Source organism: Globicephala melas, chromosome 8 (genome assembly GCF_963455315.2).
Source record: "Globicephala melas chromosome 8, mGloMel1.2, whole genome shotgun sequence".
In the NCBI taxonomy this organism is placed as follows: domain Eukaryota; kingdom Metazoa; phylum Chordata; class Mammalia; order Artiodactyla; family Delphinidae; genus Globicephala; species Globicephala melas.
Window position 1 is genome coordinate 2,766,977 of NC_083321.1, and position 19,745 is coordinate 2,786,721.

Genomic DNA, 19,745 nt, shown 5'->3' on the forward strand with positions numbered 1-19,745 from the left:
TAGCCATCCTGTATATAATAGTTGACGTCTGCTAATCCCACACTCCCAGTCTTTCCCTCCCTCATTTCTTTCTAGCTCCAAAGAATATTCCGTTGTGTGGATGGACCACGGTTTATATATCCATCCACCTACTGAGGTGCATCTTGGCGGCTTCCAAATTTTGGTGATTATGCTTAAAGTTGCTGTAAACCTCCGTGCAGGGTTCTGTGTGGACAAAATTGACGGTGATCAAACAGGATGGTTTTTTTCTTTAAGACAAAGGAATATTTACAACGAGCAGAAAGGGTAAAGGATGTAGTGAATACGGAAAGTTCTGAACCGGAAGCTGAGGGTGGACCTGAGATTCTGCTGCAGGTCAGCGCCTCGTCCAGCATCACTGCTCCACTCTCCACACCTAGAGAATTTTCACTCACATCCCCAGCTGAGAAGCAGACCGTCCTGGTTGAGAGGCAGGGAAAATGGGGACCAAGGGCAACACGTGAAATGAGAACAGCGAACAATGGGGTGGACATTCTTGGAAACAAACTAAGTCATGGGCAGTTCCCCGGACAAGGGGGTATAGTGACCCAGTTACAAACGGAGAAAATACCAGGAGAGGATGTAACACAGGCTCCACCGAGAGGCCAGCGCCTTAACGTCTGGGGGACAAGCACGCGACTTCCCTCTCGCCTCTATCCGCTCCGTAGGGTGGCGGTCCCCGCAGGGTGGGGACGTGTGAGCGTTGGGTGAGGAGCACGTGAGTGTCCCCGTGTGGAGCGGCTCATGCTTGGTGGGGTCTCCAGAACGTGCCTGTCATGTCAGTGGCGCAATGGAGACTCAGTACGTGTTGTTTTCTCCTGGCTGTGGACCCAGAGGGAGGAAAACAGGGTTGATTTGGTGGCCGCCCCCAGGTGATAGGCGGTGTGACCAACTTGTCCCAGTTTTCTAGGGACAGCTCTGGTTTTCACACTGAGGGTCCCCGTCTGGGAAGCCCCTTGGCCCCGGACACGCTGGCGCCCTCGGCCCGTCGCCTGAGAAGTGATGGGGGACACTTCATAGTGACAGCTGAGGTCAAACAAGGACCTCCTGGGGCCCGATGGTGTGCGCAGGGCGTGGTAGGCCTGTCTCCCTCTGTCCTCGGGCTCCCACGAAGCAGGGCGTCTGCGAGGCCAGCATCCCTGGAGGAGCGGGGGCTCCGAGAGCGGAGGCCGGGCGCCAGGTCGCCTCGAGGCCGGGGGGGTGTGTGGGCAGAGGCCGGCTTGCTTGCCCTTGCTTTCCAGGCTCTCACCCGGGGTGGAAGGGAAGCGGGGTCGGCTGCGGGCCCCCTTCTCCCGTGCCGTGGCTGCTGGGATGTGGCCGAGGCCGTGGCGGACACAGAGGGTCCGGGACTGGAGGGCCTGTGGTCGCCAAGCTCCTGGGTGGAGTCTCCTGCTGCAGTGCCAGGCCGGCCCAAGGGGGCAAGAGCCGCCCCCACCCCCATTACTCCAGACACTGCCCTGCTGTCCTCAGCGGCTCTGCCAGCCCCAGGCTGTGCCTGTGTCCTAGCAGCTCCACCCGGAGTTCTGTGACTTTCTTAAAAGCCACCTGGTAATCGGCAGAATCTGGCTGAGAACCAGACTTCACGTCCCAAGCGGAGAGCTGAAAGCAGCTTCCTTCCTAAGTGCAGGAAATGCCATGATGCTCCCACCTGAGCTGCATCCCTGCACTCGGGCTGCGTGGTTCTCGGGCGCCCCTGGGCCGAGCTCGGGAACCCCAGTGGGGCGAAGCATACCTTCTGGACTGAGGGACGCGCAGAACATAATTAAATCCTGGAGGAATGACCTGTCAGTGAAAACAAAGCAGGCCGTGTTAGTCAGACCTTCTAGTACCTTTTCTGATGGAAATTTGGTCAGGTAATGATGCCAGTAGCAGAAAGAAGCAGACTGTCTGCCAGGCTCGTCTCCTGTTTCAGCTGGAACCTCTGGGACGAGATGGACGGTGTTTCGAGCCCTGAAAGGGAACTAAAACTAACAACTCGAGCAAAACTTCGGGCTTCTGTCTTGCACTGTCTTCCCCAACTTGAAAGAAGTCCAGGCACAACAGAGGCAGGGCTGTAATAAAGCTAGAAACGTCTCTCAGCCCTTGAAGCAGGTCGATCAGAAGTAGAAATTGAGTACGTGTTGATGGGACTGTTTGCAGAGCCCCTGTTGTGAGTCGGGGCTTTGTTTCTGAGATCCAGTGACTACGTCAGCTTCCAGGCGGTGATAGGGCAGCAGCTCGTCATCCAGGCCGAGATGGGCCTGTTTGTGCCACACGCCCCTGCAGCCGGGCTCCCGGGGAGCCCCCTGCCCAGCTCCCACACGGCCCGACTAGAAGGCTTCTCGGACACTGGATTGCTCTCTACTGAGGGCGCTCCTTTGGTCCAGATCCTACAGTCTCATCGTAGCCCCTGAGCGAGTCGCTGTGTGAAACTCCCCAGGAATAGCACCTCGGGGACACAGCCCTGGGACCTCGTAAGCACCAGTCTGCAGGGGGTCCAAGACGCACGGAGTACCCAGTGCCAGTGGAGTTAGCTTGAGGGCTGCCGAGCCAGTGACCACAGACGTCTGGGTGCCTTTGGCTTGCTGGGTGCAGTTTCTGGTACAGAGAGACCTGTTTTTAAGTGAGAGCTCCAAGCAGCATATTCGATCATTGACGACTTTTTCTTATGTGTAATCTGCCGTGCTTCAGAAAGGATCATAGGTGACGCATACAGGTGCGTGTGGTCCAGGAAGATGCAATGCATTAACTGAGAACTTGAGGAAGTAGGGAAAAGGGCGGTGATGTGGCGGCAGAGACGGGGCCCCCGGGGGTGAGCCTTGGCTTTGGGGATGGTGGCAGAGCCGGCCGGAGTGGGAGGGGGATGTCAGTCAGGTGACCCATGACAGGCACACACAGCCGTGGGTAGGTGGTGTCCCCAGGGGGCCACGTGGGGACAGCCAACAGCAGCATTTTTACATGAAATCGTCAGCCGAAACACGAACTTGGGGTGGCTTTTTTCACAGCTCTTTTAAATGATTACTTTACAGCAGTTTTAGACTTACAGGGTGTGTCCCCCTCCATGCCCCACACCCATTTCTCCCCATCACCGTCTTACGTGAGTAGCATACGTTTGTTATGATTAATGAACCAATATTGATGTGTTATAATTAACTCACGCCCATGCTTTCGTTCATAGTTACTGAAGGTCCGTCTTCTGTTCCAGGATCCCTCATGACAGGTAGCCCTCCCGTCTCCGTAGGCCCCTCTTGGCTGTGACAGTTTCTAGGGCTTTCCTTGCTTTTGATGACCTTGGCAGTTTTGGGAGCTGGTGCGGTGTTTTGTAGCACGTCCCTCTGCTGAGGCTTGTCTCAGGTTTAGGTCATGATTAGATGGGGGTGGTATGTGGGTTTGGGAAGAAGGCTGCAGAGGCAGATGCCCTTCTCATCGCACCGTATCAAGGGCACCCCTCTCACTGGTGTGGACCTTGCCCCTGGCTGAGGTGTGCTTCTCAGGCTTCCCACCGTAGTGAACTCTTTTCCCCCCTTTATGGACTGCCCTCTTCGGAAGGAAGTCACTAAACCCAGCCCACACTTAAAGATGAGCAGTTCCGTTCCACCTCCTGGACGGCAGTGTAGCTCCGTAAATTACCTGGAATTCTTCTGCAGAGGAAAGAATTCATTTATTTATGTAGTTATTTTTACCAGTGTGGACTCATGGATGTTTAATGTACACCTTGCGTTATAATATAGCGCGACTTGACATATTTTGTTGCTCAAATGGCTCCAGCTTCGGCCATTGGGAGCTCTTTCATTTGGCTACTGTGTCTTTTTCTTTTTTTTTTAATAGAAGTGTTACTTCTTTTTTTAAAAAAATATTTATTTATTATTTGTTTACTTATTTATTTCGGCTGCACCAGCTCTTAGTTGCAGCACAGGGATCCTCACTGCAGCATGTGGACTTCTTAGTTGCGGCGTGCATGTGGGATCCAGTTCCCTGACCAGGGATCGAACCTGGGCCCCCTGCATTGGGAGCGCGGAGGCTTACCCACCGGACCACCAGGGAAGTTCCACCTGTGTCCTTTTGACACATACCCATCCATGTGGATGATGGCGATGATGATGGCGATGATGATTTGACCACTGTCTTGCTTCCTGGCACCGGAAGGTGTTTCAGGCTCATTCTGTATGTTTCCCGCCCCAGTCTTAGAATCTGCTGTTCCTCCCAAGTGCCCTGGAAGAGTGGTCTTAGAAACCAAGATCTGGGTGCTGGGTGTGCTCATTGCCACTGGGGAGTAGTTCCTTCTGAGCTCTCTCAGAGGAAAGAACAAGGAGATACATGTGTGTACCAGTCTATAAATGCTTCTGTGTGTAACCACCTGAATCTGTATTAAGCGAAACGTGAGTTCATACTGACCTCCCCAGTCCTAATCCATTGCCAGGGGGATCATTCTCTCCTCTCCTTGCTTTTCTGTAACCTCCCACGTAGACAGTGAGAAGCCTGGCTTCCACTCTCTGCCGTCTGTGTATTTAATTGCTCAATTCCAGGGCACCTGCATAGTGGTTTCTAGATGGTTGACCTGCACCGCACAGTGGAAAGCAACTTTATCAACTAGAGAACCGTGCTTGCGTGACGTTCTTTTGCCTTTTGTCTTTCAGACTCTGCTCATTCCCACAGTTGCACAGGTCAGCACTCTATTCCCCCACCTCCTCCAGTGGGGTTGTTTCTAACGTTTTAATACAATTAGACTCTTTTGTCACATTCTGCATTCTATCCTGGGATCCCACATCTCCTAAATGAACTTTTAAGCTTTATTTTAAAAATTTGCATCCGTTAAGCTTCACTCTTTGTGCTGTAGAGTTTATGATTTTGACAGATATTTAATTCTTATGTTCACCATCACAGTGTCATACAGATTAGTCTTGCAACTTTTAAAAAAAATCCCCTGTGCCTTTTACCTATTCAATCCTGCCCCTCTCTGCAGCCCCTGGCAACCACTGATCTGTTTACCATCTCCATAGTTTTAAGTTTTCCAGAATATCATATCATTGGAATTATACACTGTGTAGATTTTTCGGACTGGCTTCTTTCACTTAACCACATGCATTTAAGATTTAGCTGTATCTTTTTTTTTTTTTTTTGCGGTACGCTGGCCTCTCACTGTTGTGGCCTTTCCCGCTGTGGAGCACAGGCTCCAGACGCTCAGGCTCAGCGGCCATGGCTCATGGGCACAGCCGCTCCGCGGCATATGGGATCCTCCCGGACCGGGGCACGAACCCGCGTCCCCTGCATCGGCAGGCGGGCTCTCAACCACTACGCCACCAGGGAAGCCCCTAGCTGTATCTTTTTTATGACTTGATAGCACTTTCCTTTTTAATCACTAAATAATCCACTGTATGGATGTCCTGGTTTTGTTTATCTGTTCACCTATTGAAGGGCTTCTTGGTTCATATTCACCAAAAGCTTCCAGCTTTTGGTGAAAATAAACAAAACTGCTGCAAACACTTGTGTGTAGGTTGTGGTGTAGACATAAGTTTTCAGATCAGTTGTGTGAATACCAAGGAGTACAGTTGTTGGATCATATGGTGAAACATCTTTTAGTTTTGAAAGAGACTGCCAGACTGTCTTCCTCAGTGGCTGTACCGTTTTTTCTTCCTACCAGCAGTGATGAGAGTTCTCTGTTGTTGCTCTGCATCTTTGCCAGAAGTTGGGTTTGTCAGTGTTTTGGATTCTATCCATGCTAATAGGTGTGTAGTGGGATCTCATTGTTCTAGCCTTGAATGTTTACTTGCTCAAAATGTCCTATACTTTCCAAATTCTTGGTTTGATAGGTCCCATGTGTCTGCTTCAAACCACATTAGTATCAGTGTGTCTGTGTGTGGGTTTTTTTTTTTTGCCCAGGGCTTTCGTTGTAAGAAAATCACAGGCCATTGGGACTTCCCTGGTGGTGCAGTGGTTAAGAATCCGCCTGCCAACGCAGGGGACACGGGTTCGAGCCCTGGTCTGGGAAGATCCCACATGCCGCAGAGCAGCTAAGCCCGTGTGCCACAACTACTGAGCCTGCGCTCTAGAGCCCGCGAGCCACAACTACTGAGCCCGCGTGCCACAACTACTGAAGCTCGCGTGCCTAGAGCCCGTGCTCCGCAACAAGAGACGCCACCACCGTGAGAAGCCTGCGCACCACAACGAAGAATAGCCCCCGCTCGCCGCAACTAGAGAAAGCCCAAGTGCAGCAATGAAGACCCGACACAGCCAAAAATAAATAAGTTAATTTAAAAAATAGTAATGCTTTAAAAAAAAAAACAACGAAGGAAAATCACAGGCCATAGACCACTTCTCAGAGCTGCCCTCCTTGATTTTGCTATTGGAAGGACAAAAGCCACAACTTCTCACCCATGCCTTCTCCACAACCTGATGGACACATGGGACCGCACGTCCCATTCCCCTCATGGTCCGCGCAGCCGACACCAACAAGCCCAGGACACTCGTCTGGGAGCAAGAACCATCCACTTTTTAAAAACATTTTATTGAAGTAGAGTTGACTTACAACGTTGTGTTAATTTTTGCTGTACAGCAAAGTGATTCAGTCATACCTGTATATATATATATATGTATATACCTTTTTTTTTTTTTAAACCCCACATTTGTTTTATTTTATTTATTTTTCTGGCTGTGTTGGGTCTTCGTTTCTGTGCGAGGGCTTTCTCTAGTTGTGGCAAGCAGGGGCCACTCTTCATCGCGGTGCGCGGGCCTCTCACTATCGCGGCCTCTCTTGTTGCAGAGCACAGGCTCCAGACGCGCAGGCTCAGTAGTTGTGGCTCACGGGCCCAGTTGCTCCGTGGCATGTGGGATCTTCCCAGACCAGGGCTCGAACCCGTGTCCCCTGCATCGGTAGGCAGATTCTCAACCACTGCGCCACCAGGGAAGCCCTGTATATACCTTTTCATATTCTTTTCCACGGTGGTTTACCACAGGATGTTGAATGTTGTTCCGTGCGCTCTACAGCAGGACCTTGTGGTTTATCCGTCCTCTGTATAACATCGATAGCTTGCATCTGCTGATCCCAAACTCCCGACACTTCTGCCCCCGCAGCCCCTCCCCCTTGGCAGTCTCAAGTCTGAAGAAGCATCCGCTTTTAAACTGTTTGATCTCCAAGCAGTTGCTATGCGCGTTCTACCTTCACAGGCCTAGTTCTATCTGACGTAATTCTATCAGGGGAACGGAGAACCCGCATGCGCGGCTTTCCTGGTGCTGTTGGAAATTCTGCTCATCTGGGTCCAACGAGGCCAGATCTGATAACTCTTATGAAACTCGCCAGATCACCTCTTGGTAACAGAGATTTTTATCTGGAACATGAGGCCCTTGTTCTTTTCACCAGAATCTCTTCACCTTGCCTCCGTGCTTTTGTTCCCTATAGTCAAAGATTCCCCTCACAGAAAAGAGATTTGTGTCTGTTTCTCCCTGTCCGTCTCTGACCGCAAATCTCGGCCCCGTGAACCCACTCGGGACTGTCTGCTCTGCAGCACGTCTGAGCGCCGAAGCCAGAGTCAGGGAGACCGTGAGGTCTCAGGTGGTCAGGACTGTTCCGTTTGTGGCAGGTAGTGGGAATGCAAGGATGGCTCCGCTGGCTTGTGGACCAACACGGGAGCCAGTCGCTGGAATGCTCGGGGCTGCTGACGGTTTGGGGGAAACCCACCATCGCCATCCACTCTGCTTAATGGCCTCAAAGGCCCATGGGTCGTTTGGACGAGTCTCACGTGCTGGCCTGGGAGCTCTTCACGGGAAAGTGTCCGCCCTCGAGAGCGATGACCGTTCAGAGGAAGATAGCTGTAAATCTCCTTCTCCTTCGTGGTCGGGGGTGGGCTATTAGTCAGATATTCTGGTGGGTACGGATCCCTGTTTTAGCAGACTGGAAGACTTTGAGATTTTGCATGATTCACTCATAACGAGATAATGAACACTGAAACACCGAATGCAGATCAATGCCAGAGGTGCTGGTGTATCTGAACAGGTGCTGTCCATCCTGGTAAGTGGCTCCCAAGCCCACAGCCACCCACCCCCCCATTGTCTGTGATAACAGGGCAGTGAGTTACCCCCTCCTGTGCACCCTGTGACCCCGAGTGCCAGAGGTGGAGTGGAGCACCTGGTTCTCACAGTCACGTGAGCATTTACGTGGCCCAGGCGGGTTGTGTGGCTGCTGTGGACAGGTGTCAGTCGGTGAGCTGGATGGTTGGAGAGCCTTAACCTACAAGACGTTTTGGACTCACCTTCGCCGTCCTTTCATCGTACAAAGAAGGCACAGATGACCCACTGGGGTAGAGCAGAAAACACCAAACGATCTGTCTCCCGATTTAAAAACATTCTGTCTGTGTGTATTCTGTAATTTATTTAATATATGAGTGCCGTAGGGCGTGTATTTTTTATTTAAAAGTTTTATGAAGGTATAATCGACGTACGATTAAACTTCAATTTTTGTTTTTTGTAAGGCTTTGTTGAAACATTTCACATACCATTAAATTCACCCATTTAAAGTGTGCAGTTCAGTGTCTTTAAAAACATATTCACAGGGTTGTGCACCACCACCACTGTCTCATTTTAGAACACTCTCATCACATCAGAAAGAACCCCAGTACCCACTAGCAGTGACCCCCTTTTCCTCCCACTCCCCACACCCCCCAGCCCCTGGCAACCACTCATCTACTTCCTGTCTCTTTGGGTTTGCCTGTTCTGGACACTTTGTAGAACTGGAATCACACAATATGTGCCCTTTTGTGTCTCGTTTCTTTCACTCAACGTAATGTTTTCAGGGTTCATCTGTGTTGCGGCGTGTGTCGGCGCTTCGTCCCTTTTGACGGCCGGGTAATATTCCACTGTATCTACTCCCCGGGTAATATTCCACTGTATCTACTCCCCGGGTAATATTCCACCGTATCTACTCCCCGGGTAATATTCCACCGTATCTACTCCCCGGGTAATATTCCACCGTATCTACTCCCCGGGTAATATTCCACCGTATCTACTCCCCAGGTAATATTCCACCGTATCTGCTCCCCGGGTAATATTGCACCGTATCTACTCCCCGGGTAATATTCCACCGTATCTACTCCCCGGGTAATATTCCACCGTATCTGCTCCCCGGGTAATATTCCACCGTATCTGCTCCCCGGGTAATATTCCACCGCATCTGCTCCCCGGGTAATATTCCACCGCATCTACTCCCCGGGTAATATTCCACCGCATCTACTCCCCGGGTAATATTCCACCGTATCTACTCCCCGGGTAATATTCCACCGCATCTACTCCCCGGGTAATATTCCACCGTATCTACTCCCTGGGTAATATTCCACCGTATCTGCTCCCCGGGTAATATTCCACCGTATCTACTCCCCGGGTAATATTCCACTGTATCTACTCCTTTTGTTTATCAGCTCATCAGTTGATGGACATTTGGAGTTGTTTCCACTCTTTGTCTGTTGTGACAATGCTGCTGTGATTATTCTTGTACAGACTGTGTGGACGTATGCTTTCCTGTCTCCTGGGTATATACCTGGCAGGGGGCAGGGAATTGCTGGGTCGTATAGTAGCTCCATGTTCAACCCTTTGAGGGGCTGCCAGATAGTTTTCCAAAGAAGCTGCACCATTTTACGTCCCACCAGCGGTGGATGAGAGTTCCAGTTCCTCCACAACCTCATCAACATTTACTATTATGTTTTTTGTTTTTATTATAACCATCTTAGTGAGTATAAAGTCATATCTCATTGTGGCTTTATTTGCATTTCCCTAATGACCAGTGATATTGGCTGGTTATTCTTTTCATGTGCTTATTGGCCGTTTGTGTATCTTTGGGGAAATGACTACTTGATCCTTTGCCCACATTTTGATATTATTGCCCGTATTTGTCTATTCTTGTTGAGTTGGAAGAGTTCTTTATATATTCTGGGTACAGGTTCCTTATCAGATATGTGATTTGCACATACTGTCTCCCAGTCTGTGGGCTGTCTTTCCACTTTCTCGATAGTGTACTTTGATGCAGAAAAGTTTTTAATTTTGGCAACGTCAAATGGATCTATTTTTTCTTTTGTTGTTTGTGCTTTGGGTGTCATATCTAAAACAGTTGCCTAACCCAAGGTCACAAGGATTTAATCCTGAGTTCTCGTCTATGAGTTTTATAGTTTTAGCTTTTACATTTAGGTCTGTGATTCCTTTTGATAAGTTTTGTATATGGCGTGAGGTAGAGCTCTGACTTCATTCCTTTGCATGTGGAAATCCAGTTGACCCAGCACCACTTGTTTAAAAGACTGTTCTTTTTCCCATGGTCGTGTATGACTCATAAATAAAGGGATAAATCCGTAGGGAGGACACAGCACCATTTTCCTTGGTTTGCTTGTTTATGGATTGCATACGTGATAAAGTGGGAGAGCTGTGCCCCAGGTCCATGTATCTCAGACCTGATGTCTATGAGTGACCTGGCAATCTTGTTAAAAGTCCGTTCTGATTGTGTAGACCTGGAGTGGGACCAGAGATTTTGCGTTTCTAACCCGTTCCTGGTCATGCCCACGTGCTGCTACCCATGGAGCACATTTGAATTAGCAGGTGTTTAGAGCAGAGGCTCTCAAACTCAGCTGCACGTTAAAAACCACTTTGGGAAGCTGTACGCGTCCTAATACTTGGGTCACGCATCACACCGATTCAATTAGTGTCTGGGGGGTGGGAGCACGTGGTGTCACCGTGCGGTCAAGCACGTGAAGCTGTCCTCTAGCAAAGTGCACCCCTTGGACCTCCAGGGTCACTCTCAGATGCAGATTCTCAGCCCTCCAGTCCTGTGGAGGTGTTTCTGGGAATGGAGCCAGTGTGCTTTGCATTAACCAGCTCTTTGGGTGATTCCCACACGTGCCAAAGTCTGAGAACTGCTGTTCTAGGTAATGAGGAAGGAATCCCCGAATCCCGCCTTTCCTCTCGCGGGTCCTTGGGAATTTTGAGGTGTGGCTGAGGTCCCTGTGGGGTTCAAGGCTTCTGTCAATGTCACTGGCTGAGCCCAGACTCGAACTTGAAGGTTCCGGCCCCAAGGCCAGGCTTTTCCCACCTGTGTCGTTTTGCATGAGGCAAATGGGTACAGGGAATGGGGTGGGTGAAATCTCTCCATCAGGAATAGTTCAGTAATGGGTCTTATATTCAGTAATGGGTTAATTATTTACAAAGATAAATTGAGTGCACTGTTTGTGCTCCCTCGGACAACCTTGAGATCAAATATTAATCTTGTGTTGCTTTGTTTGACTCATTTTTATCCGTCTGTGTGCATGTATACATCTCTGTCTGTGTATCCACCTATCTGCCCTTCCTTTACCCATCCCTCCCTCCCTCCTTCCCTCCCTCCCTCCCTCTCTCTCTCTCCCTCCCTCACATCTATGCACCCACCCATCCACCTACCTATCTACCTGTCTGTGTATCCATCTGTCTTATAATAGCTCGAGGAGATATGCCCGGTTCCCCCTGCCCCGGGACAGCCACCACCCCCAGCACAGGGCAGAGCACTTAGTAGGCCTGTGAATGCATATTTCACTTGGTTTGCATCTGGGGGCACCAAGACCATCTCTTGCTGAGAAAAGAAAGACAGTCACGAGGGGTTGTGCCTGTCCAGGGGGAGGGGGAGGGGGAGAATAAGCATTGGCTTCACAGTTTATTTTAGAATCACTTTTATGATTATAACATAATAAAGGCTTTTAAAAATACAGGAAAAAAACTGTAATGAAGAAAATAAAGCCCATCTCTAGCTGAATCCCCTGGACAGACTCTGACTGTGGGCTGGGCACTGTTCCAGCATCGGACGTTGACATTCGATCCTCACAGAGCCCCACGGAGTGCAGGTCCTGCTTTTACCCTGACCATATAGGTGTGGAAACAGGCCCAGAGAGTTTGGGACACCTGCTGGAGGCCACCCAGCCTTTCGGGAGCAGAGCTGGGCTGTGCTGCCTCTGCGGGAGGTTCTCACCAGGCTCTGGTCCCCGGGTCCTCCTGAGGCCCCCGGATGCGCCCCTGCACCCAGGCTGGTACGCAGTCCCAGCTGCAGGGGTCGGCGGCTGTCCAGTGCCTGCACAGTCTCCTGCCCGGGTCTCCCCCGACACCCAGACAGACCGCAAGCCGTGGAGCTGGTGCCCTGTTGCTGTGCTCGTAGACGCCTCCCTCCTCGTGCCCACCTGAAAACCTTCCCTTCGAAGCACGACCTGGTTTTCCCGGAGCCAAAATGCCAGCAGGCAGTTTCTAGGTTGGAGGCAGTTCTGCCTTCAGAGTCAGCTCCAAAGATGAGAGACCTTGGTCCCCTGATGAGGTTATATTTGCGGAGGTTCCTGTGTAATTTTTTTAAAACTTAGACAATTTCGAAATTCAAAACCAGAAAAATTTTCAAAGCACTGTGGTGCCAGGGAACTGCCGCTCCCAAGTGCATTGGAGGAGGATCCCGTGTGACCCGGTTATACGGACAGTGCAGCAGCTGATTGACAAGTATCTTCTTGGTGGTCCCATCTGCCCATGTGGGGTCTCAATGGACGCCCCCTTCCTGAACCTTCCTGAACGTGAGGTCTAAGCTGGGGGCCCCCCTGACCTTGCCAGCGTGGGTCGTGGCCAGGTGTGAACGTGGCGGGTGTGAACGTGGCAGGTCTGCAGTGTCATTCAAGGAGGGTCTCTGGAACCCTCGAGATGCTGCCACGTGCCACTCGATGTGCCTGGATGGCGTCCACGGGCTGGAGGTCCCAGCTCGTACAGGAGACGGCACAGCCACCGACGGGTGTCTAGTTCTCTCCACCTGCTTACGTGCCCAGCGCTGTCTGCCCAGCCGGGCCACAGGGGTCTGTGATTTGGAATTTTACCATTTGCCAATGCCTCCCTCTGAGACAGTGTTCTCATTGTAAAATGACCTTGACGCCGTCAGCTATGAAAACAGTGCCGTATAAACAACAAAAAAAAATCTCCTTTGGACCGCTTAGCTTTTCCGCTGGCCACGTGCAGACAGCCAAATAAGAAAGAAAAGCCCGAATCGTTTGGAAGGTTGACCTTGCCCTAGGTGCTATCATCCCGCATGCGCTGACCTCAGACTTGAGGAGCTGCTCTAAGAGACTTGGCTTTGGAGGGTGGTTGCTGGCAGCTCCCGACAGCCCCGTCCTTTACGCCCTTCCCAGATCACCCCTCGCCCACCGCCCTCCTGTGATGTCTTTTCCCTGCAAGGAACCCAGACCCTCAGATGCTGCTGTCTCTCTCTGAGTGTGCTTCTCTCTGCACGTCTGCCCCGTTTCCACATCTCTACCCCCGTTTCCCAGATGGTCTGGATTCCCAAACACCCCTCACCGCGTCACGCTCTCCTTGCCTTGCGCGTGATTTCTGTGAGGGCACGTTCCCACTGTCACCAGCGTCCCCTAGCTGTCCCAGAAAACACTTATTTTTATTTTTTATTAATTAATTAATTAATTTTATTATTTAGGCTGCGCCGGGTCTTCATTGCAGCACGTGGGCTTCTCCAGTTGTGGCGCGTGGGTTCTAGAGCGTGCGGGCTCAGTAGTTGCGGCATGCAAACTCTTAGTTGCGGTATGTGGGATCTTAGTTTCCCGACCAGGGGTCGAATCCGGGCCCCCTGCTTTGGGAGCGTGGAGTCTTGACCACTGGACTACCAGGGAAGTCCCAAAACTCCTAATTTTCAAAAACCCCCGCGTGAGAAGGTGCCTCTCGTAGGTCCGCAGCAGGGATGTGCCAGTGGCATTCGTGACCATCATACCACTTCCCTTGGGAGAGAATGCATAAGCTGCACTTTACACATGTTCTAGGGCGTGTCTACCCGCTGCAGATGAGTTTCAAGGAGCGGGATAAGCCCACGAGGCTCGCCACAGAAAATCAAGGTACAGAGGGATTCCAACGGTGAATTTTAAGAGCCCTCCAGACAATACCCATTTATGGATAAATAAATGTTGTAACTGAAAATGGATGGGAGTCGTCAATCTAGATTTGTGATGAAGTTGCCTTTTCTGGGGATGGAGGGTGGTGTGGTGATGTGTCAGTGACAGGCGGTTAGAAGGGCATTCCACCCCATGGAAGATGCCCCAGTCCTTTTACTCTCAAAACGTGCTTGAGGACAGAACGATTCCTTATTAACTATTAGCGTTTTGGTCCACGGGAACCTGCACGTTGTCGTGTTACTCTTTGCACTTTTCTGTAACGTAAGAGCCTTTCAAATTAACCACATCAGAGTCATGCACTCTGCTTGGCGGTGGTGATGGCGGGCACGTGAGGGTCACTGAGGAGAGACGTCTGATGACAGAGACTGACATCCTCGGCCATGGCCACCTGCAGGCTGGTCCACCTGCACGGGGTGTGGGAGCCCCTTCCTGACCCTCATCGCCGCAAAGGCGGGCTTCAGCCTTTGGTCCCCTGGGCTTCTGCCCCACTTCATATGTTGGTCCTTCCATGCGTTGGTCCGGTCCCATCATGATGGCTGTTGGGGTCTCTCTGCTCTCCCAGATGGAGACCCCTGCAGGGCACGACCCTATGTCTTACTCACTTGTTTCCCTGCAGCTCAGTCCCTGGCATCTACCAAGATACCCATAGATGCTGTGAAGTTGAAGTGAAGAAAGGCGGGCATCTGCCTTTCCAGTCTTTAGCTGCAGCCCTGACTGACCCCTCCTCCTACAGGGCAGCGTCGGCTGGGGCTGCGGGATTCTGTGTACCGAGGGCAGAGGCAGTCGGGGCAGCTTCTCAGACTCAGAGCCCACAAGGCGATGATGTGGAACCCTGCCTCTGCCCCCGTTTTGATTTGCCCGTGACCCCGAGAGTCACCGCCATCGTCACTAAGGGTTGCCAGAGCCATGCTAAGTGCACGGACGTTTGGGGTCGGCAGGTGGGTGGGAGCCGTGACGCCCTGGCGGGTCAGTCTGTCAAGCTCACTTTGGGACGTTTGAACTTGGTTAACGGGGTCACGTGACTTCGCAGCCTTGCCCCAAGTGCCGGTTCTGACGTGCATGTGTTTGGGTCCCTAGAGACTCCCCTGACCTTAGCCGCGCAGCTGGACGACCCCGTGGAGGTGATCAAAGCTCTCCGAAACGGCGGGGCCCACCTGGACTTCCGCGCCAAAGACGGGATGACGGCCCTGCACAAAGCCGCCCGCGCCAGGAGCCTGCTGGCCCTGAAGGTACAGGCGGGGCCCGTCTCACACGGTGACGCCCCCTCCTCTGATCCCCTGGGTAGGCCCTGCCCCACTCCCCATCCCACGACAGCCACCTGCGGTGACCCCAAATTGTGTCCGACTAGAGCTCAGAAGTGGGGTCTGGCCCTCCTGCCCCCCGCCCCGCCCTTGGTGTGGTTGCTTTTATTATAGAATCTGTGAGCAGAAAGTTACCTTTCCCCTTCTGATTCCGCCAAAGGGCTCGTATTTTCAGCTTAAACCCACCTCCCTCCACGGGAGGGCGCTGCAAAGCCAGCCCTCTGCCACCGAGCCAGCCTCGCTGCTGCCAGAGCCCCCCCAGACATTGGAAGCTGATGCCGAGGGAGGGGGGAGGGCGGACCTCACCCCCGTTTTCCTCCCCGCACTGTTCTTCGAGCATGCTCTACTGGCCCTGGCTCTGTGCCTGCGGGCACAGGGCGCATGCCCCCAGCCCATGCTCTATCAGGGCCCTGGCACGGAAGGGAGGGGACCCACAGCTGTGGGGTGACGACCCCCAAGATGGTGCTTTTCTGTAAAGCAGACTTCTTAACTGCACAGCGGCTGCACACTCGTCAGCTGGCTTCCTCGGAAATCGAGTGACAATGCTTGCTAGTTTTGCCAGCTGCAGGACGTGCACGGAGATGGGTTACACTGGACTTTTAGGTTCACACCTTTTTCCTGCAAATGTCACCTTCCCCTCGTCGCTGTCCGCTGGTCCACAGGGCCCAGCCGGGCTCAAGCAGGTAGTGCCCAGCGGGCCACGTGTGCAGAAGGCCTCCCCGTCTCCCGGATGTGTCAGCACGTGTGCGCGCCTGGCACCAAGTGCTCCTTTAGGGCCAGAAACCTCGCCGTCTAAGCTGGGGCCTCCTTAATTCCGGGAGTCCAGGAGAAGCTCGGGAACCGAGGGCTCCGTCACCCTGGCCCGGGGGAGCGTGACCTTCCTCTTCCTTCTCGATCGATTCACTCCTGTGAAGGGGGGTGTGAGACCAGTGACCACACGTCGGTGTTTTTTTCAGACCCTGTTGGAGCTTGGCGCATCCCCGGATTACAAGGACAGCTACGGCCTCACGCCGCTGTATCACACTGCGGTGGTCGGGGGCGACCCCTGCTGCTGCGAGCTGCTGCTGCACGAGCACGCGGCCGTGAGCTGCAAGGACGAGAACGGCTGGCACGAGATCCACCAGGTGCGTGGGGCTCGCCCCTCACCTGCTCTCCCGACGGGCGGGGCTGGGGTGCTGGGTGCACGCCCCCTCCGTGGGAGCCGTGGGCGCCCCGATAGAGCCCGCAGGTGCTTTCTGCGCACAGGTGCCCCAGCACAGGGCGCACTTTCCAGATCCCACCTGCAGCAGTGGAGTTGGGGGAATGTCGGCTTGTAGTCGTGGCAGAAACAGATCCACCTGGTGGCTCCGATGAAGAGTCTTTAGTGGACCGAGGGCAGGGAGAGGAGACCGTGTCCCCGGAAGCGGGGACAGCGGGCCGAGGAGGAGGGCACCCAGCAGGAGCCGTGTCGCGGAGGGATGCGGGGAAGGAGTACCACGGCTGCTTCATCCTCCCGCCCTCCCACTGGCTGAGCCCCGCCAGAGCAGGCCAATCACGGAGCCTAGTGGTGCAGGCCTGGAGGTCAGGGTCTCCGGGTGGAGAAGGGTGGACAGTGGGTTTGGGAAAGCAGAGGGGGAATATCCGTCCAGGAGGTCAAGGAAGAGGCTCTGACGTTCTCTCGCTCAGCCTTTACGTTGCAGTGAGTTTCACTGCTTCTCAGGCTGCCTGTTTCCCTCCACCGCCGTCACCTTACACACCCGCCCATTTGAGCAGGGTCACGCACCCGCCCACTGTGGTCAGAGGACCCCGCTGCCCCCGCCCCCACCCCCTCCCCCGCCTGGCCTTTCTAATGCTCAGTTCCGGTTCCTCAGCGTCCCCGCGGCCTGGAGAAGCATCCAGTTCCCTCCTGTGGTGTGACGGGGCTGTGCTGGGGGAGGGGGGAACTTCTGCGAAGCTGCTCACAGGACCCCCCGAGCCCACACCCTGGGCGGGACCTCGGAGGAGCAGTGATGCCTGCCTGCCCGCTGGGCCTCTGTTTGCTCAACTGTAAAGTGGGCCTCAGCAGGGCCTCCCACACCTTCAGGCCATAGAGAGGACGGAATGTTAGCAAGACCCAATGTTTTCCAGATAAGTCCAGCCTTCCTGCTTTGGCCTCTGGCTGAAGCCGTTGCTTCTGCCTGGAGTGTCACATCCTGGGCCCCCAGCTCCCCAGCCAGGGCTGCGCACAACCCCAGGGCCCGCGTTGCTCTGTTTGTCGCCCACAGTGGTGCTGGGCAGTGGATGGCGTCGGTACTGTTGGCTTCTTCCGTGCGGGGGGCGGGGGATGAGCTGCTCAGGGCACACGGGGGACGGAGGGCGCAGCGTGGACCTCGCCAGTGACCGGTTCCAGGTCTCCAGGGCTTCACTGAAGAAGGTGCTGGGAGGAGTTGCCCCTCCCCCAGCAGGGTTGTCACTTGGCATCCGAGCATCAGGCTGGAGGCCGTGGTCCCGGCAGTGGAGCTCCCAGTGGGCACTGCCAGCCTGGACAGATGGGGAGGGCCTGCCCTCGCACACCCAGGCACTGAAGGTGCCCCCTGGGCATGGAAGAGGCAAAGGAGTAGGGATGTGAGTCTCACGCTGAGGGTCTCAGTGTCACACAGCTTGCATCCTTCCGGAGATGTGGAAACGGAGCAGAAGGGCTTGGGTGGAGTGAAGACTCTGCGTCCCCGAGGTTTCCTGCTCGGTAGATCTCAAGTTCTGTGATGCTGTCTTCGTTTGGGTTCAGATTCGTCTTATGAAACCACCGCGTTCCCAGGGGAGGTGTGGGCCCTGCGGGGATGCCGCTCAGCCTGAGAGGAGGCGCGCGTGCCTCTCGGCGGGTGGAAGGGTCAGTTATGCGGGGAGCGAGGCCGCGAGGGCCTGAGAGGCTGGGGGCGGAGGGCAGAGCTGAAGGGCAGGGGCAGAGGCTCAGGACGCCTCCACCACCGGCCACCTCGACTGGCGGCCTTGCCGATTGGGGGGCGTCTGCACCCCCCAGGAATGGGCCGTGCTCCAGGGATCTGCCTCCTTTAACTCAGCAAAGCAAGTGAGTGCTGGAGACCCCGCTGGGCCTGGGGCCTAGGCCCATAACTGCTCACGTTTCGTGGTGTTCTGGTGCCAGGCGGCCACCATGAGCCACACGGCAGGCCCACGCCCACCCACTGGCACACATGTCACCCGCCAGGCCCGTTCAGCATCCCGGACCCCGAACCCAGCGGTGAACAGAAACACCCAGTCCTGTGGGTCTTACGTCCCCGTGGCGGGGGGTGGGGACAGCGAGACAAATGGATATGAACAAAGATTACAGACCCACACGTGCTCACACGCACACACACACGTCTGTGCCCACATGTGGCGCAGGCCCGGCAGTGCTTCACATCTCCCCGAGATGGTTCACACGGTGACCAGGCTGGGGCAGGACGGGGGTCCCCAAGGTGTGGGCAGTGCTCTGTCCCTCTGCTCGTCTCCGCTCACAGCTGCACTTGGCTGTCAGCTCCGTGGTGACCTTTAAAAGGCCAAGCCCATCGTCACACGCGGACCCATTGAGGGTGTGAAAGAGGAGAGTTTCAGGCTCCGCCAGCGACTCCCAAGGGGGGGTCCTAGCCCTGTTGGCGTGAGCAGCCCTGGGGGTCCTCAAGGACCCTGTATTTCCATCTGCCAGGCTTCTGCTCCTCAGCCCCTCCGTTAACTGTAGGTTCTTCTACTATTCAGGCCCAGCGAGAATGGTTTGTTACTGACCCCAAGAAGAGGGGCACAGCCCACCACGCACGGCCACGCGGGGAAGGCGGGGGGTTGTGCGCGCAGAGCCGTTACTGTGGTTTTCGAGGGAGGGAACGGGTGAGGCATGACAAGCAGGCTGAGTGAGCTCAGTGGCCCTGGGGCACGGGGGCTGCCCTGTTGTCTGGGACCTGCCCTGGGTGCTTAGGACAGGGGTGAGGGGCCCTGAGTGCGACGGCCCCAGAGAGGAGGGCTCAGGTGAGGACTCTGCACGGTGGTTTGTATTTGGAAGCTGTGCTCACGGCTGAGTCCTCTTCCATCTCCGGGAATCAGCTCTTCCTGGCAGGGCAGCCCCTTCAGGGGAGCAGCCAGCAAGACCCCTGGTGCCGGAGCATCAGAAACACAGAACACGAGGCAGCGGAGTGCGTTCAGCCCAAGTCCAGCTGAGTGACCCCTCACGGGGGGCTCCGTGCCCCGACGACCTTGGGGAGACCTTGGAGAGCTCTTCTTTCCTGCCCTCGCCCCCCCTTCCTACCTGTTCTCCCCTCCCCCCTCAACCAGGCTAATGTTTCCCCCCACTCCGTGCTGGGTTGGCCTCCCGCTGAGTCTGACTCCCTTATCGAATGCACGTGACAGTCGTGGCCATCTCGCTTGTCTCTTGGGACGGCTGCCCTGAGACGGAGGGTGACCGTGCGTGTTGGGGCAGTGGGGGTCACTTTCTCCGGTGCCGGCTCCCTGCCATGATTCCAGCCCCTGACACCCCCTGCGTGGATTCCGAGCATCCAGCACCAGAGCTACCCAACCTCCGGGGTCC

General features: G+C 54.3%; 1 protein-coding gene across 12 annotated transcripts in view; it reads left to right on the top strand.

Annotated features, from left to right (window-relative positions):
- Positions 1-19,745, top strand: part of SHANK2 (SH3 and multiple ankyrin repeat domains 2) — a 548,430-nt gene that overhangs the window by 121,446 nt on the left and 407,239 nt on the right. For all 12 annotated transcript variants that reach the window (XM_060302789.1, XM_070046075.1, XM_060302792.1 and 9 more), the window contains exons 7-8: positions 14,994-15,145; positions 16,174-16,341. In XM_060302789.1, coding sequence (XP_060158772.1) covers positions 14,994-15,145; positions 16,174-16,341 — 320 coding nt within the window. The remainder of the gene's footprint in view (positions 1-14,993; positions 15,146-16,173; positions 16,342-19,745) is intronic.